The 21165-nt window shown below is 39.3% G+C and overlaps 3 protein-coding genes and 1 pseudogene across 5 annotated transcripts; 2 read left to right on the top strand and 2 right to left on the bottom strand.

Annotated features, from left to right (window-relative positions):
- The first annotated feature begins 6246 nt into the window (after nt 1-6246).
- LOC119897234 (lens fiber membrane intrinsic protein-like) lies at nt 6247-9139 on the top strand. The gene is made up of 4 exons (XM_038710822.1): nt 6247-6456; nt 8040-8189; nt 8421-8555; nt 8968-9139. The coding sequence occupies exons 1-4, from the start codon at nt 6279-6281 to the stop codon at nt 9027-9029; spliced, it is 525 nt and encodes a 174-aa protein (XP_038566750.1). The 5' UTR covers nt 6247-6278; the 3' UTR covers nt 9030-9139.
- On the bottom strand, nt 8712-13709 carry LOC119897230 (free fatty acid receptor 3-like). 3 transcript variants are annotated; one of them, XM_038710818.1, is made up of 6 exons: nt 13571-13709; nt 13375-13471; nt 13242-13283; nt 13104-13160; nt 12058-12238; nt 8712-10328 (listed from the first exon to the last, which is right to left on the bottom strand). In XM_038710818.1, the coding sequence occupies exons 4-6, from the start codon at nt 13138-13140 to the stop codon at nt 9410-9412; spliced, it is 1137 nt and encodes a 378-aa protein (XP_038566746.1). In that variant the 5' UTR covers nt 13141-13160; nt 13242-13283; nt 13375-13471; nt 13571-13709; the 3' UTR covers nt 8712-9409. The 3 variants fall into 3 exon arrangements, with proteins under 3 accessions (XP_038566746.1, XP_038566747.1, XP_038566748.1); XM_038710819.1 differs by lacking the exons at nt 12058-12238; nt 13104-13160; nt 13242-13283; nt 13375-13471; nt 13571-13709 and adding an exon at nt 10853-11116; XM_038710820.1 differs by lacking the exons at nt 12058-12238; nt 13104-13160; nt 13242-13283; nt 13375-13471; nt 13571-13709 and adding an exon at nt 10413-10844.
- On the top strand, nt 13572-16824 carry LOC119897233 (lens fiber membrane intrinsic protein-like). The gene is made up of 4 exons (XM_038710821.1): nt 13572-13834; nt 15726-15875; nt 16106-16240; nt 16653-16824. The coding sequence occupies exons 1-4, from the start codon at nt 13585-13587 to the stop codon at nt 16712-16714; spliced, it is 597 nt and encodes a 198-aa protein (XP_038566749.1). The 5' UTR covers nt 13572-13584; the 3' UTR covers nt 16715-16824.
- On the bottom strand, nt 16397-19964 carry LOC119897231 (annotated as a pseudogene).
- Nucleotides 19965-21165: the final 1201 nt, after the last annotated feature.

Raw genomic sequence — 21165 nt, 5'->3', positions numbered from 1 at the left:
TTGTCACCCACAGGTTTGCTCTCCTGGCAAAATAATTTTTAAGCTTTGCATAGTTTTTGACTGTGCTGCTGTGGGTTCAGTCCTGGTCATGAGTGGGTGGATAACGAGATGAAGCATTTGTAAGGATGTCAGATCTGTTTTGTTTCCTCCAGGGACATTATGCTGTTGTGCTCATCATAGTCCTCATGCTGTGTATCTCACGATTATATCCCTTCATTCGCTTTCATTTGCTTGGGCTTTGATCAGCTCCTTTTCTGTTTCCAGTGATGTGGTGGTAGGTGACAAGTGGAGAGTTATTCTGCAGAGTCAGGTATCTAACTTGACAGGGTCTCGTTGGATCAAACCTTGTTCTCTAACCCACCCAGATACACACAGCTCTGTTGATACGATTTGGTTTCTGCATTCCAAGCTACTTCACATGACATATTTATCTTTAGCAGCACACAAACACAGTCCAAAGATAGAAAAGGCATTTAGACGTAAAGGTAGAGCTGAACTCCTTCACAATGTCCCCAGTAGTATGATCATTAACAAAACAGGACAGCACAATGGAAATAATTGATGATCACAAATATTCTTCTGAAGATGGTGGCCTTGTAGTCTCAGGTAACTATCAACATACCTTTTCAAGGGCAAACAAGTAAATTCTCCCTTTTAAATAAATGCTTGCAACCCCATGGATGTTCTTTTCTCTAACATGCATACCTTGTGATGATCCTTTACTTTACAATATTTAATTGTGGATTAATTTATCCCTCAGTTCCTCCCTCCCTCTCATTTGGGAGTTGTAGTAGCGGTGATGGAGGAAGATAGTTAGTGGGCTTGGGTTGGAAAACAGTCCTCAATGTCAACTGTGAGTCAGTGTTACAGTACACACCATTACCCTGATGCAGACAGTCTCGTTTTTGTTTTCAGGAGAAACACATTTAAGTAGCTTTCAGATTTCTATCATCGTGACCTGATGTGTTTTCTATATATATATATATATATATACAGCAGATGGTGCTATTGTGCAGTGAGTAAGCCATCCCATCACATAAAGATTTTGAACAGTGGTTAGGATTACAGAAATTGAATTGTTCAATTTATCTTTGTTTGACATTAACTCATACTAATATTTGTTTACTAATAAAATGGAAAGAAGTTACAAGGTTTTATTTAAAAAAAGTCAACATTAGCCACATCACCATAAATGCCTTAGCCCTGAACCAAATGCAGTGGGAAAATAAAAAACAGCATTGAAAAAAAACCTGCTAGAACTTCCGAATTCATTTGTATGTCTCATAATACAGTAAAAAATAAACGTTAAAAAGTGTATCTCCATTTTCTGATGCTTGTAAAGGTTTATCTGCTTGATTTGTAAACATTGCAGTAAAAAAAGGTTTATACTAGATTTTGATATCTGATCAGTGGTAAAACATACACAATAGCTGATTCCCATCCAGTGTTCAAACTGCACTTTGAGGAAGTGCACTTGTGATGATGAAATGAGGAAGGGCTTGTGGTAATTGTAGGAAGTGTGATGTTACAGATGAAATCCAGCCTGAATAGAAATGTTGACCATGTGTGAACCTAGTTAAACCTTTGTTATGTTCCGCAATTGCATCACCAGGGTCTCCATGTCTTATTTCCCTTGTTAGTTCAGATCCCCTAATTTCTGTCATTTCTACAGGTGCTGGTCATATAATTAGAATATCATCAAAAAGTTTATTTATTTCAGTAATTCCATTCAGAAAGTGAAACTTTTATAATGTATACATTCATTCCACACAGACTGATATATTTCAAGTGTTCATTCTTTTTAATTTTGATGATTATAACTGACAACTAATGAAAACCCCAAAATCAGAATCTCAGAAATTAGAATATTGTGAAAAGGTTCAATATTGAAGACACCTGGTGCCACACTCTAATCAGCTAATTAACTCAAAACACCTGCAAAGGCCTTTAAATGGTCTCTCGTTCTAGTTCTGTAGGCTACACAATCATGGGGAAGACTGCTGACTTGACAGCTGTCCAAAAGACGACCATTGACACCTTGCACAAGGAGGGCAAGACACAAAAGGTCATTGCTAAAGAGGCTGGCTGTTCACAGAGCTCTGTGTCCAAGCACATTAATAGAGAGGCGAAGGGAAGGAAAAGATGTGGTAGAAAAAAGTGTACAAGCAATAGGGATAACCGCACCCTGGAGAGGATTGTGAAACAAAACCCATTCAAAAATGTGGGGGAGATTCACAAAGAGTGGACTGCAGCTGGAGTCAGTGCTTCAAGAATCACCACGCACAGACGTATGCAAGACATGGGTTTCAGCTGTCGCATTCCTTGTGTCAAGCCACTCTTGAACAAGACACAGCGTCAGAAGCGTCTCACCTGGGCTAAAGACAAAAAGGACTGGACTGCTGCTGAGTGGTCCAAAGTTATGTTCTCTGATTAAAGTAAATTTTGCATTTCCTTTGGAAATCAAGGTCCCAGAGTCTGGAGGAAGAGAGGAGAGGCACAGAATCCACGTTGCTTGAAGTCCAGTGTAAAGTTTCCAGAGTCAGTGATGGTTTGGGGTGCCATGTCATCTGCTGGTGTTGGTCCACTATGTTTTCTGAGGTCCAAGGTCAACGCAGCCGTCTACCAGGAAGTTTTAGAGCACTTCATGCTTCCTGCTGCTGACCAACTTTATGGAGATGCAGATTTCATTTTCCAACAGGACTTGGCACCTGCACACAGTGCCAAAGCTACCAGTACCTGGTTTAAGGAACATGGTATACCTGTTCTTAATTGGCCAGCAAACTGGCCTGACCTTAACCCTATCGAAAAACTATGGGGTATTGTGAAGAGGAAGATGTGATATGCCAGACCCAACAATGCAGAAGAGCTAAAGGCCACTATCAGAGCAACCTGGGCTCTCATAACACCTGAGTAGAGCCACAGACTGATCGACTCCATGCCACTCCATGCCTGCAGTAATTCAGGCAAAAGGAGCCCCAACTAAGTATTGAGTGCTGTACATGCTCATACTTTCCATGTTCATAATTTTCAGTTGGCCAATATTTCGAAAAATCCTTTTTTTTTATTGGTCTTAAGTAATATTCTAATTTTCGGAGATACTGAATTTGGGATTTCCATTAGTTGTCAGTTTTAATCATCACAATTAAATGAAATAAACCTTTGAAATATATCAGTCTGTGTGTAATGAATGAATATAATATCCAAGTTTCACTTTTTGAATGGAATTACTGAAATAAATCAACTTTTTGATGATATTCTAATTCTATGACCAGCACCTGTATATCTCTCTGAACAAGACAGCAGTTCAGTTTGGTGCAATCGTGTTCTTGCCATCTGGAACTGATGGTGAACCACCTGCCAGCTCTGTCTTGTGAAACAACATGAAGGCTGGAATTCTCACTTTTGACCAGAGTGCACATATCATCATATTCAATATCCGAGAAGTCAGTGAAAACACATCAGTCAGCACCAAGGGCAGGGTGAACACTGCAGAGTGTGAATACCTCCTAAATGAGTATGAACACTACTTCAAAGGCCTCTCCCAGAGGAAACATGGTCAACTGCAGGTTTGACTTAGAATGTGTCTTATCTGTTTGGGAAACATCACATATGATCAGCATGAAGAATGCCTGCAATTGCTCTCAGTCCTTTGTAAATGGTACTGATATGCACTAAATCCCATCATATGTTTCCCATCCGCCTCCAATATGACTTAGGTACACTAAGCTATGTCAATTTACAGGCAAGTACTTTCCAAGTATGTGCATTTAAACACCTCTGCTTAAACAACAATATATACAAAACATTTGTGTGTGGAATATTTTGCACTGCCAGCAACCTAGTGTAGATGGTAGTTGTACCTGAACAGACAATGACAGACAACAAGATGTCACATCAACCACCTTCAAGCTCAGCTATGGCATAAAAGTCATTGTTTATTTCTAATGAGTACGTGGTACATTGCATGTTGTTCACACGAATAAGGAAATGGAGTGGATGGCTTCACTGGAAGTGACTTGTGCAAATATTAACCACACGAGTAAGCATGATACTACTAGAGTGGTAATGCAAACTTATTGCTACATCTGTTATTGTACTGTCAAATAAATCCAATTACTTATAAAATCCCTTATGTAGATAGAGTAATTAGGCAACTAATTACAAAATGTGAAATCACTGCTCAGGTGTCCCAGAGGGCAGAGATCCCTGAATATTAACACATACCATCTGAGGTAGAATTAGCTGTGCTGATATTACTGGATTTATTTTCTTAAATAATCCATCCATAGTAGAAGCTGTGACTATTTTAACAAAATATGCAAGCCATGTGAATTGTGTTGACGCATGCCCAATAACTTGCAGTGTTAATAAAATAGTAAATACTATTTATTTTCCAGAATTGTTTCCACAACGTTGTTATATATTCAGTGTGAACATGTACGTATGTATCCTCTGTATACAGTCATTTTATCAAGCAGCTCTTTGGTCATGTGTCTGTTCTAAGCGTGTATGTGTCCCCATGACCACACCCCAGCCACACTGAAAGAAAGTGTGTGCTTCAGCATGTTCCATTGACAACAGCAGTACTGCAAGCCTTTGCACATCCACCGTTCCAGAATGCCTAGTAGAACAACAGACAAGTACTGTGGTGTAGCAGCCTCCTATCCCAGACCCTCCCCCATCTCCCCTGACCCCCCAAATTCTCCCATGTAGTTCAGTGTGAAAGAGTCACATGGCTTTTGGCCCACCAGCTCAAGTGCATTTGTTCTGTGCTGATTGTTTTAAAGGATTTTGCCTCCATCAACAGAAAAGTGGAGGGGATAACTTTTTGGAATTCAGCCTAGAGCTTCCTCTTTGACGTTTTGCTCACTCCTGGCTTGCACTCTCTCTCACTCTTTCCCTGAGGAAAGGCCTATACCTGAGGGTTAATTTATCCTAAGGAATTCAGGTAAGATGATGTCAGGTTTTTGTTAACCGTTGATGCCACTTTTATGGAAATAATTGGGAGTGAAAATAATGAAGTAGAATTCATATCATGGGATGCGTGTCAGGTGAATGAATGTCTCACAGGTAGGCCTAGAGGGCCTTCACCATTACCCATAGATTGTTCTTATTCAATACATGAAACATTTCTCAGATTTCAAACATGAGATTCAAGATTTATCTGATTCCATTCATTTGTACAGATAAAGCTGTGGTGCTCAGACCCTTCAATAAAGAGTGTGTGTGTTGTCTCCAATAGCTTCAAGCTTTTTTTACCCAATTGACATGTTTGACATGTTCTGCTTTGAAATGCTGATTTCTTTGGCTAGTTCACATAAATTTATTTCATACTTTCATACATTAAAAAAAGCAGATTATGTCTCATTACAGTCTGTGCGGCTGCATATGGGTTATCTTTGAGGAGTTAGACTAATTCACAAAAATGTATGCCATATTCAAGGCTTCGTTTATGTCAGGGGTCACCATCTTTCACAGCAGTGTTGTGTGTGAGTTGACTGTGGTGTTCTTAGGCCATTTCCGTTTTTGGTTTTACTGGTTAGACTAGCAAATGTATTTATTTATGGCTTGTTTAACTGCAGCAGTGAGTATTAAAAAAATGTTAAAATCGAGAGACGTGTTGCTATGAGACAGTTGTATTGTGGTTGGATTACTCTGTCCAGGTCAGCAGCTTTCATAACAAGTTATGTGCTTTGTTGTTACAGCTATATATATGTATATATATATACGCCAAAAAAAACTGAATTGATAAGATATTTCTGAGCCTTTGCCCACTCACAAATAGTTTACAAAAATGAGTCACCTTTGTTGGAGGAAATGTCGGGGTATAAATTCAACACTGTTGCCATGACGTGAAGTTGTGGTTAGAGAAGATGGTGTGTGCCAGGAAGGATGTTGGTTTAAGGTCCCAGTCCTGCTGGGTAAATGTATGCAGGAAATATAAATTAATATCTTCCCTTCATCAGATACTTAAATCATGGGGCCCTAAATGTATAGCTCAAAGATAAGCCTCTGTTCACCAGTGGCGATGCTGGCCAACATCACAGCAGACCAACTGCATTGGCAGCTTCTAGATGTGTACAATATTTTGTGCCTCTGCATCCACTCCTTCAGACCATTCCTGTCTCCTCAATCCATTTACTGCTGAAAACTAAAACTAGAGCTACAAACCCTGCAATAAAAAAATACTAACTTCATTACTAAAGGTTCCATTGACTCACATCTTTTTTTCTTTTTGCACAGCACATAAAGCCTTACCCAATTTCATAGTGTCACTCATGATGTACAGCTTCATGGGAGGGGGCCTATTTTGTGCCATTGTGGGGAACATCTTGTTGGTGGTCTCCACAGCCACAGACTACTGGATGCAGTATCGTCTGTCTGGCAGCTTTGCCCATCAAGGCCTGTGGAGGTACTGCATGTCTGGCAAGTGCTACATGCAGACAGACAGCATTGGTAAGTGGGACATTATCTTTTGGACCCTTAAAGATGTCCTTTGTGTCTTCCTGAGGCACAGTAACTCTCACAAGAGTCTAGTTGTATTCATATATATATGAATACAACTGTGATTATTCTGACTGTCCAAACTAGAGATACAGTTGCAAGAATTTATTGAGCTGACTTTCATAAGATGAGAAGTGCATACAGGCAGACTAGAACGATAGCAACAATGGTTATCTATTCACACCATTCACATAAGTCTACAGCCATGCTAGCAACTCTGTGAGGCTGTGTTTAGGCACTGTGGTGCTTTGAGCTACATGCTAATGTCATTATGCTAGCATGCTCACAATGACAATGCTAACATGTGGATGCTAAGCAGGTATGTTTACCATGTTTACCATTTAAAGCATGTGTGCATGCTGCAATCTGCTAATTAGTATTAAACACAAAGTACAGCGGAGACTGATGGGAATGTCAGGTATTTGCAGGTATTTGTTCATGAAGTCAAGTCAATTTTATTTATATAGCCCAACATTACACATCATCACATTTCAATTAGCCTCAAGGGGCTTTACAATCTGTACAGCATACAACACCCTTTGTCCTTCAGACCCTCGATCTGAATGAGGAAATACTCCCCCCGTCCCCGACCCCCCACTAAAAAACCCTTTAACACAGTGGTTCTCAAACTTTTCTTGTCACGCCTCCCTTTAGAAGGTGAAAAATGTTCACACCCCAGACTCCAGAAAAAGTGGATTTCATTTTATCAATCATTAACAATAGGGGCGATTGAAATAAAACAAAAGATTCAGGTTAGCAAAATAACCCTACTTGCATCAGAGCCCTTTTTTATACCACCACATGAATCACATTCATTCAACTTTAGGTCTGCTCAACATCCATGCTCCTCCTGCAGTGGCACTATGCCACCCAGTTTGAGAACCACTGCTTTAACAGGAAAACATGGAGGGAAGAAACCTCAGGAACAGAGGAGGGATCCCTCTCTTTTATTTAAGTAAAAGTGATACAACTCTATGTGATTTAGTATAAAAAGTTCTCATTTAAAAGATCTGTTTCTCCGAGAGAGAAATAATAAGAGATTTTGGTACAACAAGAAACAGATTTATTTTCTAAATCATCTAAATTTTGCACCTTAGGTGGAAATATGCTTCTCTACTCAGTATAGTTGTGGGAAGTTATAGTGTTGCATCAAACGGGAACTGCTCATTTCACCAGATAAACAGTTGTGATGTAAAATTTAGAAAAGTTCCTCTGAATTAAATGGAAACTTTAAATCCCACAAAATGCGCTTCTTGTGCAACTTGACCATTTGAAGACAGTAGACTACACATTTCCCTTAAAAACCTTCACTGTTTAAGGATTGTCTGCCTTCAAACTGCATGGCAGAGTTAATGATTGCTGCTGTGTGACTCCTGCAGTGCAGTTCAGTAGAAATATTAGGAAATAGATTCATTTCCAGCAAGATTTCAAATTACATTGAATGCTTTTTGGTATGAACCTGTTCATATCAAATAACATTATATTTTTTCATTTATGTTTATAACATGTTCTCTCACTTGTTTTACTCCTCTCAGCTTATTGGAATGCCACTCGTGCTTTCATGATCCTCTCTGCCATGTCATGCTTTGCTGGCATCATTGCAGGAATCCTCTCCTTTGCCCACTTCTCAGCCTTTGAGAGGTTCAACCGCTCATTTGCTGCTGGGATCATGTTCTTTGTTTCAAGTAAGTTATGAATACAGTAACCAGATAATATTGTACTGATTTTTTTTTACATCACATCTGCCATAAATGATGTACTATTAAGTGAATTTGCATTTCATGTAAATATCAGACAAAGTTCGCAAGGCCTACAATAGAAACTCTGTGGGTGCACCAGGTGACTTCCAAGTGAGATGACCTTTACTATTATAGATATTCATTTTAATATGTTTCACTCTCTGTCCACCATGCCAGCTCTCTTTGTTCTGCTTGCAATGGCAATTTACACCGGGGTGACGGTGAACTTCCTGGGCAAGCGCTTTGGTGACTGGCGCTTCTCTTGGTCCTACATACTAGGCTGGGTGGCACTGCTCATGACCTTCTTTGCAGGTTTGTTCAAATGAAGGAGAGCAGTAGAGTTCAATGTAATGTAATTATCTTGCTGGTAGTGAACAAAATCAGTTGAAATTTTTACAGTTAATATTCCAAATTCTCACAACAGCGCTGTCAAATCTGGAAAAACAATTCTAAAAATCACAAATACAATGCTGTCACACAAACACTTTCATTTTTATGACAGTTTATTTACAGTATTTACTAAAGTTTCTGATGTGTATTGTGAGTTATTACAGTCTCTTCAGCTTTGCACATGCTCATGAAAATGCCCAATACATATTTTCAAACTAAAACATCAATAAGATTTACACTCAAAAGCAATTTTGTTATTGTGCCATTATCTTACTTGATATGTTTGTGTACTATAGAAAAGGCCTTTACAGCTAACCTATGTTTTGTTTTGCAGGTATATTCTACATGTGTGCCTACAGAATGCATGAGTGCAGAAGAGTGACTGGCCCGCGTTAAAGTAAACAGGAAATAATGTGTCAAGGGTGCAAAGGATATCAATTCCCATTCAAAACAAGATAATTTACTGTAAAATAATAAAATTTGGAATCTTGCATTTGCACCAAACATGTATTGTGGTTTTGTCATAAAATGATCTACAATGGTTTGAGATTGAAGCAGCTCAGTCCCTTTGAGCAGGAATAGATCACCTCTAACAAGATATTTTGTTAACCAGTAGACAGCAAAACCTGGATGAGAGACAATTTTTTATAAATGAACTGGACTGTCAAAGCCGCTTGTTCTGCATTACACATTCTGATGTCCTTAATATAAAGTACAATAATAATGTTGAAGCTGGATATGTACATATTGTATTAAAGTCAGCGTGTATATTGCTCTTAGCTAGAGCTTGTGGTCTGCTTTTGTGCATCTGAAACATTGTGTCCACGCTTCCTGAAAATTGACTTTTGACTAGTGCAGTGGAAAGAGGAGGAGGAAAAGTAGAAGATGATGGGATCAATACAGGTGTTGAAGGTGCTAAGCAGCAAGGTGTAGTACCTCCATTGTGGGCTTTTACCCTGGAAGTAACCCAGTAAATGAGAAATGTTATATGGCAGCACACAAATGAGAAACACAGCTAAAGTCCCCGAGGCCATGCCGATGGCCTTCTGCTTCTGCATTCGAGTTATCCTGGCACGGCTGTACAGGATTAAGATGGAGCGTGAGTAGCAGTAAATACAAATTAGTAGTGGAATAAGACAGAGCACAAAGAAAAACTCCAAACGTACTGGGAGCAGAACCTTCAACTGCGTCTCTGTGAAGTTCTCATAGCAGTAAGTGGTGTCATTTCTGGACAGGGATGGATGGTGCTGGATAATGAAAGTAATGCTGCAGTGTGCGGCTGAGATTAGCCAAATAACAACACTGATAACTATCGCGTACACTGGTCTGCACAGCGTATGATACGTGATCGGGAAAGCTACTGCAATGTAGCGAACCACACTCACTGCCATCAGCAGCAAGGAGCTGGTGTAGATCGTGGAGAAGAAGGTGAAGGCGGTGATGGAGCACAGGAACTCGGGCAAATTCCATTTCATGCCTGACGCTGCCTCATACATCTTTAGAGGAAGGATGATCAAGAAGATCAGGTCAGAGACTGTCAGATTGAGTAGCAGGATATCTGTTGGAAGGGGATTGGAATGGATCTTGACACAGAAGGCATAGAAAGCCAGCAGGTTGGCTGGCAGGCCTAACAGGAAAGAGATGATGTAAACTGCGAGAATGAGCTCACTCTGCACCACTGACTCCATTGCGGATCTAAACCAAAGGAAGAGGAATCAAAATTTACAAAATAACATAACCAGGTGGTTGTAAATTACAGATTATTTTATAGTTTTATACCAGTGACAACGGTGACGAATCAGTGAAGTCAGTATGCATGATGTGCGTTTCTGACACCTAATGATGATCGGAGATTATGAGGGAGTATTAAACACGCTTGAACAACCACATACTCTTAAAGTCTCTGTACTGTATGTGAATATGCCTTAAAAGTATCTGGTCAAAGATATTACTGATTTTAAAAAAGTCAAATCAGCATTTTAAGGTTTTGCTCAGCAATCTTGTAGATACTGTTAATAACTCAGTTGTGTTTGCAGCCTCCTTCTATTTTGTAGAAGAACTGATAAAGTTAATTAGCAAAATGGCTTTTCATGACTCAGATCACATTACTATTCCAAAACAAATAAGCCGAAGGCAGCTCTTGAGCTCGGATTCCAAACAACAGACATGGAATTTCAACAGCAAAACGGATCTGTAAATATATAAACATATTTACTTACCTAAATAGTCAATGTTGTCAAAATTGTCCAGGCTTTAAAGAAAAAAAAAAGCTCCTTGTTGCTGTTGTTTGCCTTACGATGCCTTTCATCAAAACAACCAATACATAACTTGCGAGTTCAAAGATTAGGCAGGATCAACCGGAAACAGTGAGCCACAATCAAGCCCTATGTGACACACTGCCACTCATTCTACACTGAGAAATGAGCATACATCAGTGGGTTAATATTAACTAAAATGCAAAACTGAAGCTCGTGTTTTGTATTGAGTGTTAATAACAGACCTCCTCCCATCAGAGCTGTGTTGCAATAAACTCTGATCATGATCATTAGGTCAGAATGTAATCAAGCCATGACCCTGCAGTCATCTTACATTACACCTACACCCCAAGCTCAGGAAATAAGTCATCATTTCAGATTCTAAATTATTTTTAAAATAGACATTTCCAGTCCAGTGTGGCATCATTACTAGAAACCAAATTGAGATTTCACATTTGTGGTTTCAGCAACAGGATGGTGTTATGGTTAGCTGCTATTTACACTATAGGCTTTTAGCCTACAGCTGTTTTCTGTAGCCGGGGAAAATCTTGAATATTTCCTTCCTGTCAGCGATATTAGAATCAGTTAATACTGCAACAGGAAATAAACATGGACATACTGGCTACTGTGTGTAATTCAAGTTCTTTTACAAAACCTGTCAGTATAAATGACACTTCAAGTCTAAATATCTATACAACTAGCCATACTCAAATCTGAAGGAAATGTATAAAAACAAAGTGTGTACATCAATTATTTTAACCACATACATTTTTAAGCAATGTAAGGACCTTACTATGTGAGACCAGCAGCAGATATTCTCTGATCTGAAATTTTGATAGTCATCTATGTTGCAAGGAACTCCCCGTGGGAAGTTAAAAGTATAGTTTTAATATTTCTCAATGCTTGAGCAACACAAGCAGAAGGAGAAAGAAAATCGAATGACTTGAAAGTTACGCTCAGTGTGTTGAGGCAGAAACATCAACGGCACCAGTTACAAAAAGCCATAAACTACTGATTTCTGATCATTTCTGATTGGATTTGATGAATTTGGTTTTTGCTGGCTTCCATTCTGATCCATGTGTAGTATTTTTACAGGTGTTTTATGCATGTAATAAGTGATGGTCTGTTGTGAACCACATAATTCTTTGCATTTGTCACAATCGCTGCACCTTTGCCAGTGGCTGTATTTCGCCGTCTCTTTGGCGGGCTGCTTCGGTGTTCTGGTTTGGTTGAGCTCTGGTCTGTCTGCGCATTTCTTCCACAAAATCATTGTCATAAACACAAAGACTGTCCACCTCAGGGTTACTCTCTGGTCTGCATGGGCTTGATTGTGTGTCTTCATCTTGTGATCTAAGAAAAAGAGAGAGGGGGGATGGATCCAATTAGTGTTGTGATTCTGTCTGTGTGTCTTGTTTGGGAGTCTGAGTTTAGTTCCATGTCCTTAGTTCATGTTTTGGTAATCATTCCTGGTCCTTGTTTGTATTTTTGTGATTTGGTCTCCTCTGTACTCTGTGTTCTAGTTCTGTGTTCTCATTTAGGTTCTGGTTCTTTGTAACTTGTGTGTTTCTGTCTTCTTGGTTATTCACTCTGCCCCATGTCTGCTTGTTTAGTGTTCTCTCTGTTTCCCCCTGCTGTCTCTCTGCCTTGTTAGCCCTGATCCTGCTCACCTGTGTTGCTCCCGCCCTGCTCGTTAGTCCCTGTGTTTATTTATGCCTGCTTGTCTCTCCAGTCTTTGTCACGTCCTTGCGTCTAAAGTTGAGTGTTCCTGCCTGTTCCTTGTCTTCCTAGTTCTGGATTATTCCCTGTGTTTTGGATTGCCTTGTGTTCTACCTTTGTTGGACTTTGCCTCGAGCTCCTTGTAAGCTTTTTTGAGTTAATAAACATTTTTGGACTGCAACCTCCTCGCCTTTCCATTGTCTGCATTTGGGTCCTCGCCCCAGTCTGCACTCAGCGCCCCAACCCATGACAATTAGATGCTTTCAATATCTCCTTTAATTTAGGTGTGTTTCATTGTGCACATCAATACACAGACCATTCTGACAAACTATGACTTCTATGACTTTTGTATGCTTGAGGTTTAAGGGCAGAGAAAAAAACTAAATAGGCAACTCGTATGTCATGAATAACTCACTTTTCCTCACTACATACTTATTATATTAATACATAAAGCCAAATGTTTGCACTGAAATTAAGAATAAAATAGTTTGAGATTTACCTTTGAGGACTGTTGTATACTTGTTCCTGTTGGACATTCTCTAATAAAATTTGTGACCTTCAAAAAAGACACAAAAATGTGATCTGAATTCAGCAAATTTGAAATAAATCATTGTCAACTATAAACATGGTTTCATACCTTAAAATAATGTTAGTGTTGCACACAAACTCCGGTGTTGGTCTATGGGTAATATAACAACAATAAAAAGATTAATCTTAGCTGCAGGTAGCAGCACAGTCGTTCTGTATGACAAGGAATTCAGTCTACCAACCTGCCTCTTGAATATTTTCTGTAAATGAACACTGCACAACCAAACAACAAAGCAGTCCCCAGGAGCATTAATGCTGACAACCACATGGGCAAAGAGACTGTAAAAGGAAAATAGCTTAATTAGTAAATATGATGAATGGTTCTGCTTTTGAATGTAGCTTGGGATAACAAATTACCGTAAGTGTACAGTAACGTACATGTTTTTGACAAGATGTCTACAGAGAGCTGTTTGGTGTTGCTGCCCAGTGCGTTCGTGGCTGTGCAAGAAATGTTAGGCTGGCTTTTAGTTGGTCCGCTTATTTCCCCTGAGACTACATTTTTCTTATTTCTGGAGACAAAGCTAAAGGAGGATGGAAAGGTGTCATTTCCTTCAATGGTCCAGCCTATAGAGGCATTAGGTGATGCCTCAGCTTGGCAGACACACTTTAGTACTTCCCCCATCAGGTGGCAGAAGGACTCAGGTAGGATTACTGGGGCATCTAGAAAGAGAAAAACAAAAATGCTCTTATTTTAAAGTAACCAAACCTCTCTGATATCATGGATTTTCTACATGATGTTCAAGTGTCAGAGATACCTTGCAGACCTGCCAACCTCTGTGGATTTTGTGTAGCATATACTTATTTTGAAATCAAAGTACCCTGTTAAAAATTTGTCACTCTAAACTACCCAAAATGCTGCTGACAACACTGAGTTCAATTGTGCACGTGCAGTACCCAAGTCTAACAGCTGGAGGCGGCAGTGAACTGCCTGCCGAAAAGCTAAAGAAGACGAGTTTGACCAATGATTGTGCCAGATTAATTGCACCTGGCATTCTCCCAAATAGTTGTCATCATGGTCAAGATCATGACTGACAAGAGTAATGTTTCATTTCAAGGGACTGCAAATCGACATAGTTCCATACGCAAATTTGCATTAAGTTGATAAAGTATCGTTAAGTTATATTGTCTTTGTGTCGCAGATTGTTAAATGTGACTATTCATTGTTTCATTGCTGCCAAACTGTAATGAGAGGAGCAGATCATAGAAGGATGGAAAAAAAGCGAGTGCATGCGCCGCAGAATTAACATTACCTAGAAAGTTACCAGGAGGTAGGTGTGTGTTCATGCTCCAAGTGAAGTCATGCATTCAAAATCTTGCTTAAAGGTACAACGTGGAATTCCGGGCCACATACCCCAAACAATGGGAGGCAGCATTTTACCTCCTCTTCCCCCTCAGCCAGGTTACTTTCTAAGCGATTCTGCTCCTCTGCTCTTTTCTAATCACATGTAACGTTAGAGTTTATATCTTTATAATAACCTCATAAATTAAGCTTTTTACATCTTCCCGGATAAGAGGGCGTTGAAGTTAAAAGAACCATTATCTTCTCTCCTGCCTGTCTGTGTCTGTGCCTCTCTGTCACTCTGTTTGTACACAACTCACAAATATGTGGAATAAGAACGTCATTAAAAAAAACTCAATAACAAACAGCAGTGATACTATTTGCGTGAAAAATGTTCACACCCCAGACTCTACAAAAAGTGGATTTCATTTTATCAATCATTAACAATGGGGGCGATTGAAATAAAACAAAAGATTCAGGTTAGCAAAATAACCCTACTTGCATCAGAGCCCTTTTTTATACCACCACATAAATCACATTCATTCAACTTTAGGTCTGCTCAACATCCATGCCCCTCCTGCAGTGGCACTATGCCACCCAGTTTGAGAACCACTGCTTTAACAGGAAAACATGGAGGGAAGAAACCTCAGGAACAGAGGAGGGATCCCTCTCTTTTATTTAAGTAAAAGTGATACAACACTATGTGATTTAGTATAAAAAGTTCTCATTTAAAAGATCTGTTTCTCCGAGAGAGAAATAAGAGATTTTGGTACAAAAATATACAAATTTCTAAATCATCTAAATTTTGCACCTTAGGTGGAAATATGCTTCTCTACTCAGTATAGTTGTGGGAAGTTATAGTGTTGCATCAAACGGGAACTGCTCATTTCACCAGATAAACAGTTGTGATGTAAAATTTAGAAAAGTTCCTCTGAATTAAATGGAAACTTTAAATCCCGCAAAATGCGCTTCTTGTGCAACTTGACCATTTGAAGACAGTAGACTACACATTTCCCTTAAAAACCTTCACTGTTTAAGGATTGTCTGCCTTCAAACTGCATGGCAGAGTTAATGATTGCTGCTGTGTGACTCCTGCAGTGCAGTTCAGTAGAAATATTAGGAAATAGATTCATTTCCAGCAAGATTTCAAATTACATTGAGTGCTTTTTAGTATGAACCTGTTCATATCAAATAACATTATATTTTTTCATTTATGTTTATAACATGTTCTCTCACTTGTTTTACTCCTCTCAGCTTATTGGAATGCCACTCGTGCTTTCATGATCCTCTCTGCCATGTCATGCTTTGCTGGCATCATTGCAGGAATCCTCTCCTTTGCCCACTTCTCAGCCTTTGAGAGGTTCAACCGCTCATTTGCTGCTGGGATCATGTTCTTTGTTTCAAGTAAGTTATGAATACAGTAACCAGATAATATTGTACTGATTTTTTTTACATCACATCTGCCATAAATGATGTACTATTAAGTGAATTTGCATTTTATGTAAATATCAGACAAAGTTCGCAAGGCCTACAATAGAAACTCTGTGGGTGCACCAGGTGACTTCCAAGTGAGATGACCTTTACTATTATAGATATTCATTTTAATATGTTTCACTCTCTGTGCACCATGCCAGCTCTCTTTGTTCTGCTTGCAATGGCAATTTACACCGGGGTGACGGTGAACTTCCTGGGCAAGCGCTTTGGTGACTGGCGCTTCTCTTGGTCCTACATACTAGGCTGGGTGGCACTGCTCATGACCTTCTTTGCAGGTTTGTTCAAATGAAGGAGAGCAGTAGAGTTCAATGTAATGTAATTATCTTGCTGGTAGTGAACAAAATCAGTTGAAATTTTTACAGTTAATATTCCAAATTCTCACAACAGCGCTGTCAAATCTGGAAAAACAATTCTAAAAATCACAAATACAATGCTGTCACACAAACACTTTCATTTTTATGACAGTTTATTTACAGTATTTACTAAAGTTTCTGATGTGTATTGTGAGTTATTACAGTCTCTTCAGCTTTGCACATGCTCATGAAAATGCCCAATACATATTTTCAAACTAAAACATCAATAAGATTTACACTCAAAAGCAATTTTGTTATTGTGCCATTATCTTACTTGATATGTTTGTGTACTATAGAAAAGGCCTTTACAGCTAACCTATGTTTTGTTTTGCAGGTATATTCTACATGTGTGCCTACAGAATGCATGAGTGCAGAAGAGTGACTGGCCCGCGTTAAAGTAAACAGGAAATAATGTGTCAAGGGTGCAAAGGATATCAATTCCCATTCAAAACAAGATAATTTACTGTAAAATAATAAAATTTGGAATCTTGCATTTGCACCAAACATGTATTGTGGTTTTGTCATAAAATGATCTACAATGGTTTGAGATTGAAGCAGCTCAGTCCCTTTGAGCAGGAATAGATCACCTCTAACAAGATATTTTGTCAACCAGTAGACAGCAAAACCTGGATGAGAGACAATTTTTTATAAATGAGCTGGACTGTCAAAGCCGCTTGTTCTGCATTACACATTCTGATGTCCTTAATATAAAGTACAATAATAATGTTGAAGCTGGATATGTACATATTGTATTAAAGTCAGCGTGTATATTGCTCTTAGCTAGAGCTTGTGGTCTGCTTTTGTGCATCTGAAACATTGTGTCCACGCTTCCTGAAAATTGACTTTTGACTAGTGCAGTGGAAAGAGGAGGGGAAAAGTAGAAGATGATGGGATCAATACAGGTGTTGAAGGTGCTAAGCAGCAAGGTGTAGTACCTCCATTGTGGGCTTTTACCCTGGAAGTAACCCAGTAAATGAGAAATGTTATATGGCAGCACACAAATGAGAAACACAGCTAAAGTCCCCGAGGCCATGCCGATGGCCTTCTGCTTCTGCATTGAGTTATCCTGGCACGGCTGTACAGGATTAAGATGCAGCGTGAGTAGCAGTAAATACAAATTAGTAGTGGAATAAGACAGAGCACAAAGAAACTCCAAACGTACTGGGAGCAGAACCTTCAACTGCGTCTCTGTGAAGTTCTCATAGCAGTAAGTGGTGTCATTTCTGGACAGGGATGGATGGTGCTGGATAATGATAGTAATGCTGCAGTGTGCGGCTGAGATTAGCCAAATAACAACACTGATAACTATCGCGTACACTGGTCTGCACAGCGTATGATACGTGATCGGGAAAGCTACTGCAATGTAGCGAACCACACTCACTGCCATCAGCAGCAAGGAGCTGGTGTAGATCGTGGAGAAGAAGGTGAAGGCGGTGATGGAGCACAGGAACTCGGGCAAATTCCATTTCATGCCTGACGCTGCCTCATGCATCTTAGAGGAAGGATGATCAAGAAGATCAGGTCAGAGACCGTCAGATTGAGTAGCAGGATATCTGTTGGAAGGGGATTGGAATGGATCTTGACACAGAAGGCATAGAAAGCCAGCAGGTTGGCTGGCAGGCCTAACAGGAAAGAGATGATGTAAACTGCGAGAATGAGCTCACTCTGTACCACTGACTCCATTGTGGATCTAAACCAAAGGAAGAGGAATCAAAATTTACAAAATAACATAACCAGGTGGTTGTAAATTACAGATTATTTTATAGTTTTATACCAGTGACAACGGTGACGAATCAGTGAAGTCAGTATGCATGATGTGCGTTTCTGACACCTCATGATGATCGGAGATTATGAGGGAGTATTAAACACGCTTGAACAACCACATACTCTTAAAGTCCCTGTGATTTAAATGGTTGGTGCAGTTAGAGGTGTATTAAGGTTAGCGGACCTGTTCATACTGTATGTGAATATACCTTAAAAGTATCTGGTCAAAGACATTAGTGATTTTAAAAAAGTCAAATCAGCATTTTAAGGTTTTGCTCAGCAATCTTGTAGATACTGTTAATAACTCAGTTGTGTTTGCAGCCTCCTTCTATTTTGTAGAAGAACTGATAAAGTTAATTAGCAAAATGGCTTTTCATGACTCAGATCACATTACTATTCCAAAACAAATAAGCCGAAGGCAGCTCTTGAGCTCGGATTCCAAACAACAGACATGGAATTTCAACAGCAAAACGGATCTGTAAATATATAAACATATTTACTTACCTAAATAGTCAATGTTGTCAAAATTGTCCAGGCTTTAAAGAAAAAAAAAAAGCTCCTTGTTGCTGTTGTTTGCCTTACGATGCCTTTCATCAAAACAACCAATACATAACTTGCGAGTTCAAAGATTAGGCAGGATCAACCGGAAACAGTGAGCCACAATCAAGCCCTATGTGACACACTGCCACTCATTCTACACTGAGAAATGAGCATACATCAGTGGGTTAATATTAACTAAAATGCAAAACTGAAGCTCGTGTTGACTTTTGTATTGAGTGTGTTAATAACAGACCTCCTCCCATCAGAGCTGTGTTGCAATAAACTCTGATCATGATCATTAGGTCAGAATGTAATCAAGCCATGACCCTGCAGTCACCTTACATTACACCTACACCCCAAGCTCAGGAAATAAGTCATCATTTCAGATTCTAAATTATTTTTAAAATAGACATTTCCAGTCCAGTGTGGCATCATTACTAGAAACAAAATTGAGATTTCACATTTGTGGTTTCAGCAACAGGATGGTGTTATGGTTAGCTGCTATATATATATATATTAACGATATTTACATTAGAATCAGTTAATACTGCAACATGAAATAAACATGGACATACTGGCTACTGTGTGTAATTCAAGTTCTTTTACAAAACCTGTCAGTATAAATGACACTTCAAGTCTAAATATCTATACAACTAGCCATACTCAAATCTGAAGGAAATGTATAAAAACAAAGTGTGTACATCAATTATTTTAACCAAATAATTTTTTTATCAATGCACTAAAGTGGGGACCTTACTATGTGAGACCAGCAGCAGATATTCTCTGATCTGAAATTTTGATAGTCATCTATGTTGCAAGGAACTCCCCGTGGGAAGTTAAAAGTATGGTTTTAATATTTCTCAATGCTTGAGCAACACAAGCAGCAGGAGAAAGAAAATCGAATGACTTGAAAGTTACGCTCAGTGTGTTGAGGCAGAAACATCAACGGCACCAGTTACAAAAAGCCATAAACTACTGATTTCTGATCATTTCTGATTGGATTTGATGAATTTGGTTTTTGCTGGCTTCTATTCTGATCCATGTGTAGTATTTTTACAGGTGTTTTATGCATGTAATAAGTGATGGTCTGTTGTGAACCACATAATTCTTTGCATTTGTCACAATCGCTGCACCTTTGCCAGTGGCTGTATTTCGCCGTCTCTTTGGCGGGCTGCTTCGGTGTTCTGGTTTGGTTGAGCTCTGGTCTGTCTGCGCATTTCTTCCACAAAATCATTGTCATAAACACAAAGACTGTCCACCTCAGGGTTACTCTCTGGTCTGCATGGGCTTGATTGTGTGTCTTCATCTTGTGATCTAAGAAAAAGAGAGGGGGGATGGATCCAATTAGATGCTTTCAATATCTCCTTTAATTTAGGTGTGTTTCATTGTGCACATCAATACACAGACCATTCTGACAAACTATGACTTCTATGACTTTTGTATGCTTGAGATTTAAGGGCAGAGAAAAAAACTAAATAGGCAACTCATATGTCATGATAACTCACTTTTCCTCACTACATACTTAATATTATATTAATACATAAAGCCAAATGTTTGTACTGAAATTGAGAATAAAATAGTTTGAGATTTAACTTTGAGGACTGTTGTATACAGTGGGTACGGAAAGTATTCAGACCCCTTTAAATTTTTCACTCTTTGTTTCATTGCAGCCATTTTCCAAAAATCAAAAAAGTTCATTTTATTTCTCAGTAATGTACACTCAGCACCCCATCTTGACAGAAAAAAACAGAAATGTATAAATTTTTGCAAATTTATTAAAAAAGAAAACTGAAATATCACATGGTCATAAGTATTCAGACCCTTTGCCGTGACACTCATATTTAACTCAGGTGCTGTCTATTTCTTCTGATCATCCTTGAGATGGTTCTACACCTTCATTTGAGTCCAGCTGTGTTTGATTATACTGATTGGACTTGATTAGGAAAGCCACACACCTGTCTATATAAGACCTTACAGCTCACAGTGCATGTCAGAGCAAATGAGAATCATGAGGTCAAAGGAACTGCCTGAAGAGCTCAGAGACAGAACTGTGGCAAGGCACAGATCTGGCCAAGGTTACAAAAAAATTTCTGCTGCACTTAAGGTTCCTAAGAGCACAGTGGCCTCCATAATCCTCAAATGGAAGACGTTTGGGACGACCAGAACCCTTCCTAGAGCTGGCCGTCCGGCCAAACTGAGCTATCGGGGGAGAAGAGCCTTGGTGAGAGAGGTAAAGAAGAACCCAAAGGTCACTGTGGCTGAGCTCCAGAGATGCAGTCGGGAGATGGGAGAAAGTTGTAGTAAGTCAACCATCACTGCAGCAATCCACCAGTTGGGCTTTATGGCAGAGTGGCCCGACGGAAGCCTCTCTCAGTGCAAGACACATGAAGCCCGCATGGAGTTTGCTAAAAAACACCTGAAGGACTCCAAGATGGATAAATAAGATCCTCTGGTCTGATGAGACCAAGATAGAACTTTTTGGCCTTAATTCTAAGCGGTAGTGTGGAGAAACCAGGCACTGCTCATCACTGTCCAATACAGTC

This window comes from Micropterus salmoides, unplaced genomic scaffold (genome assembly GCF_014851395.1).
Source record: "Micropterus salmoides isolate LMB-PRFRI ecotype aquatic unplaced genomic scaffold, ASM1485139v1 Ms_hic_scaffold_11, whole genome shotgun sequence".
Classification (NCBI taxonomy): Eukaryota; Metazoa; Chordata; class Actinopteri; order Centrarchiformes; family Centrarchidae; genus Micropterus; species Micropterus salmoides.
The sequence above is the reverse complement of the archived record's forward strand: the minus strand, read 5'-3'. Positions and strand labels throughout refer to the sequence as shown.

Coding starts and splice junctions, on each gene's coding strand:
- LOC119897230 (XM_038710818.1), bottom strand. CDS start 13,140: ATGTCCAACAGGAACAAGTATACAACAGTCCTCAAAG. Junction 12,239..13,103: donor GTATACAACAGTCCTCAAAG/GTAAATCTCAAA, acceptor TCTTTTTCTTAG/ATCACAAGATGAAGACACAC. Junction 10,329..12,057: donor AAATACAGCCACTGGCAAAG/GTGCAGCGATTG, acceptor CCTTTGGTTTAG/ATCCGCAATGGAGTCAGTGG.
- LOC119897234 (XM_038710822.1), top strand. CDS start 6,279: ATGATGTACAGCTTCATGGGAGGGGGCCTATTTTGTGCCATTGTGGGG. Junction 6,457..8,039: donor CATGCAGACAGACAGCATTG/GTAAGTGGGACA, acceptor TACTCCTCTCAG/CTTATTGGAATGCCACTCGT. Junction 8,556..8,967: donor GCTCATGACCTTCTTTGCAG/GTTTGTTCAAAT, acceptor TTTGTTTTGCAG/GTATATTCTACATGTGTGCC.
- LOC119897233 (XM_038710821.1), top strand. CDS start 13,585: ATGTCTACAGAGAGCTGTTTGGTGTTGCTGCCCAGTGCGTTCGTGGCT. Junction 13,835..15,725: donor CAGGTGGCAGAAGGACTCAG/GTAGGATTACTG, acceptor TACTCCTCTCAG/CTTATTGGAATGCCACTCGT. Junction 16,241..16,652: donor GCTCATGACCTTCTTTGCAG/GTTTGTTCAAAT, acceptor TTTGTTTTGCAG/GTATATTCTACATGTGTGCC.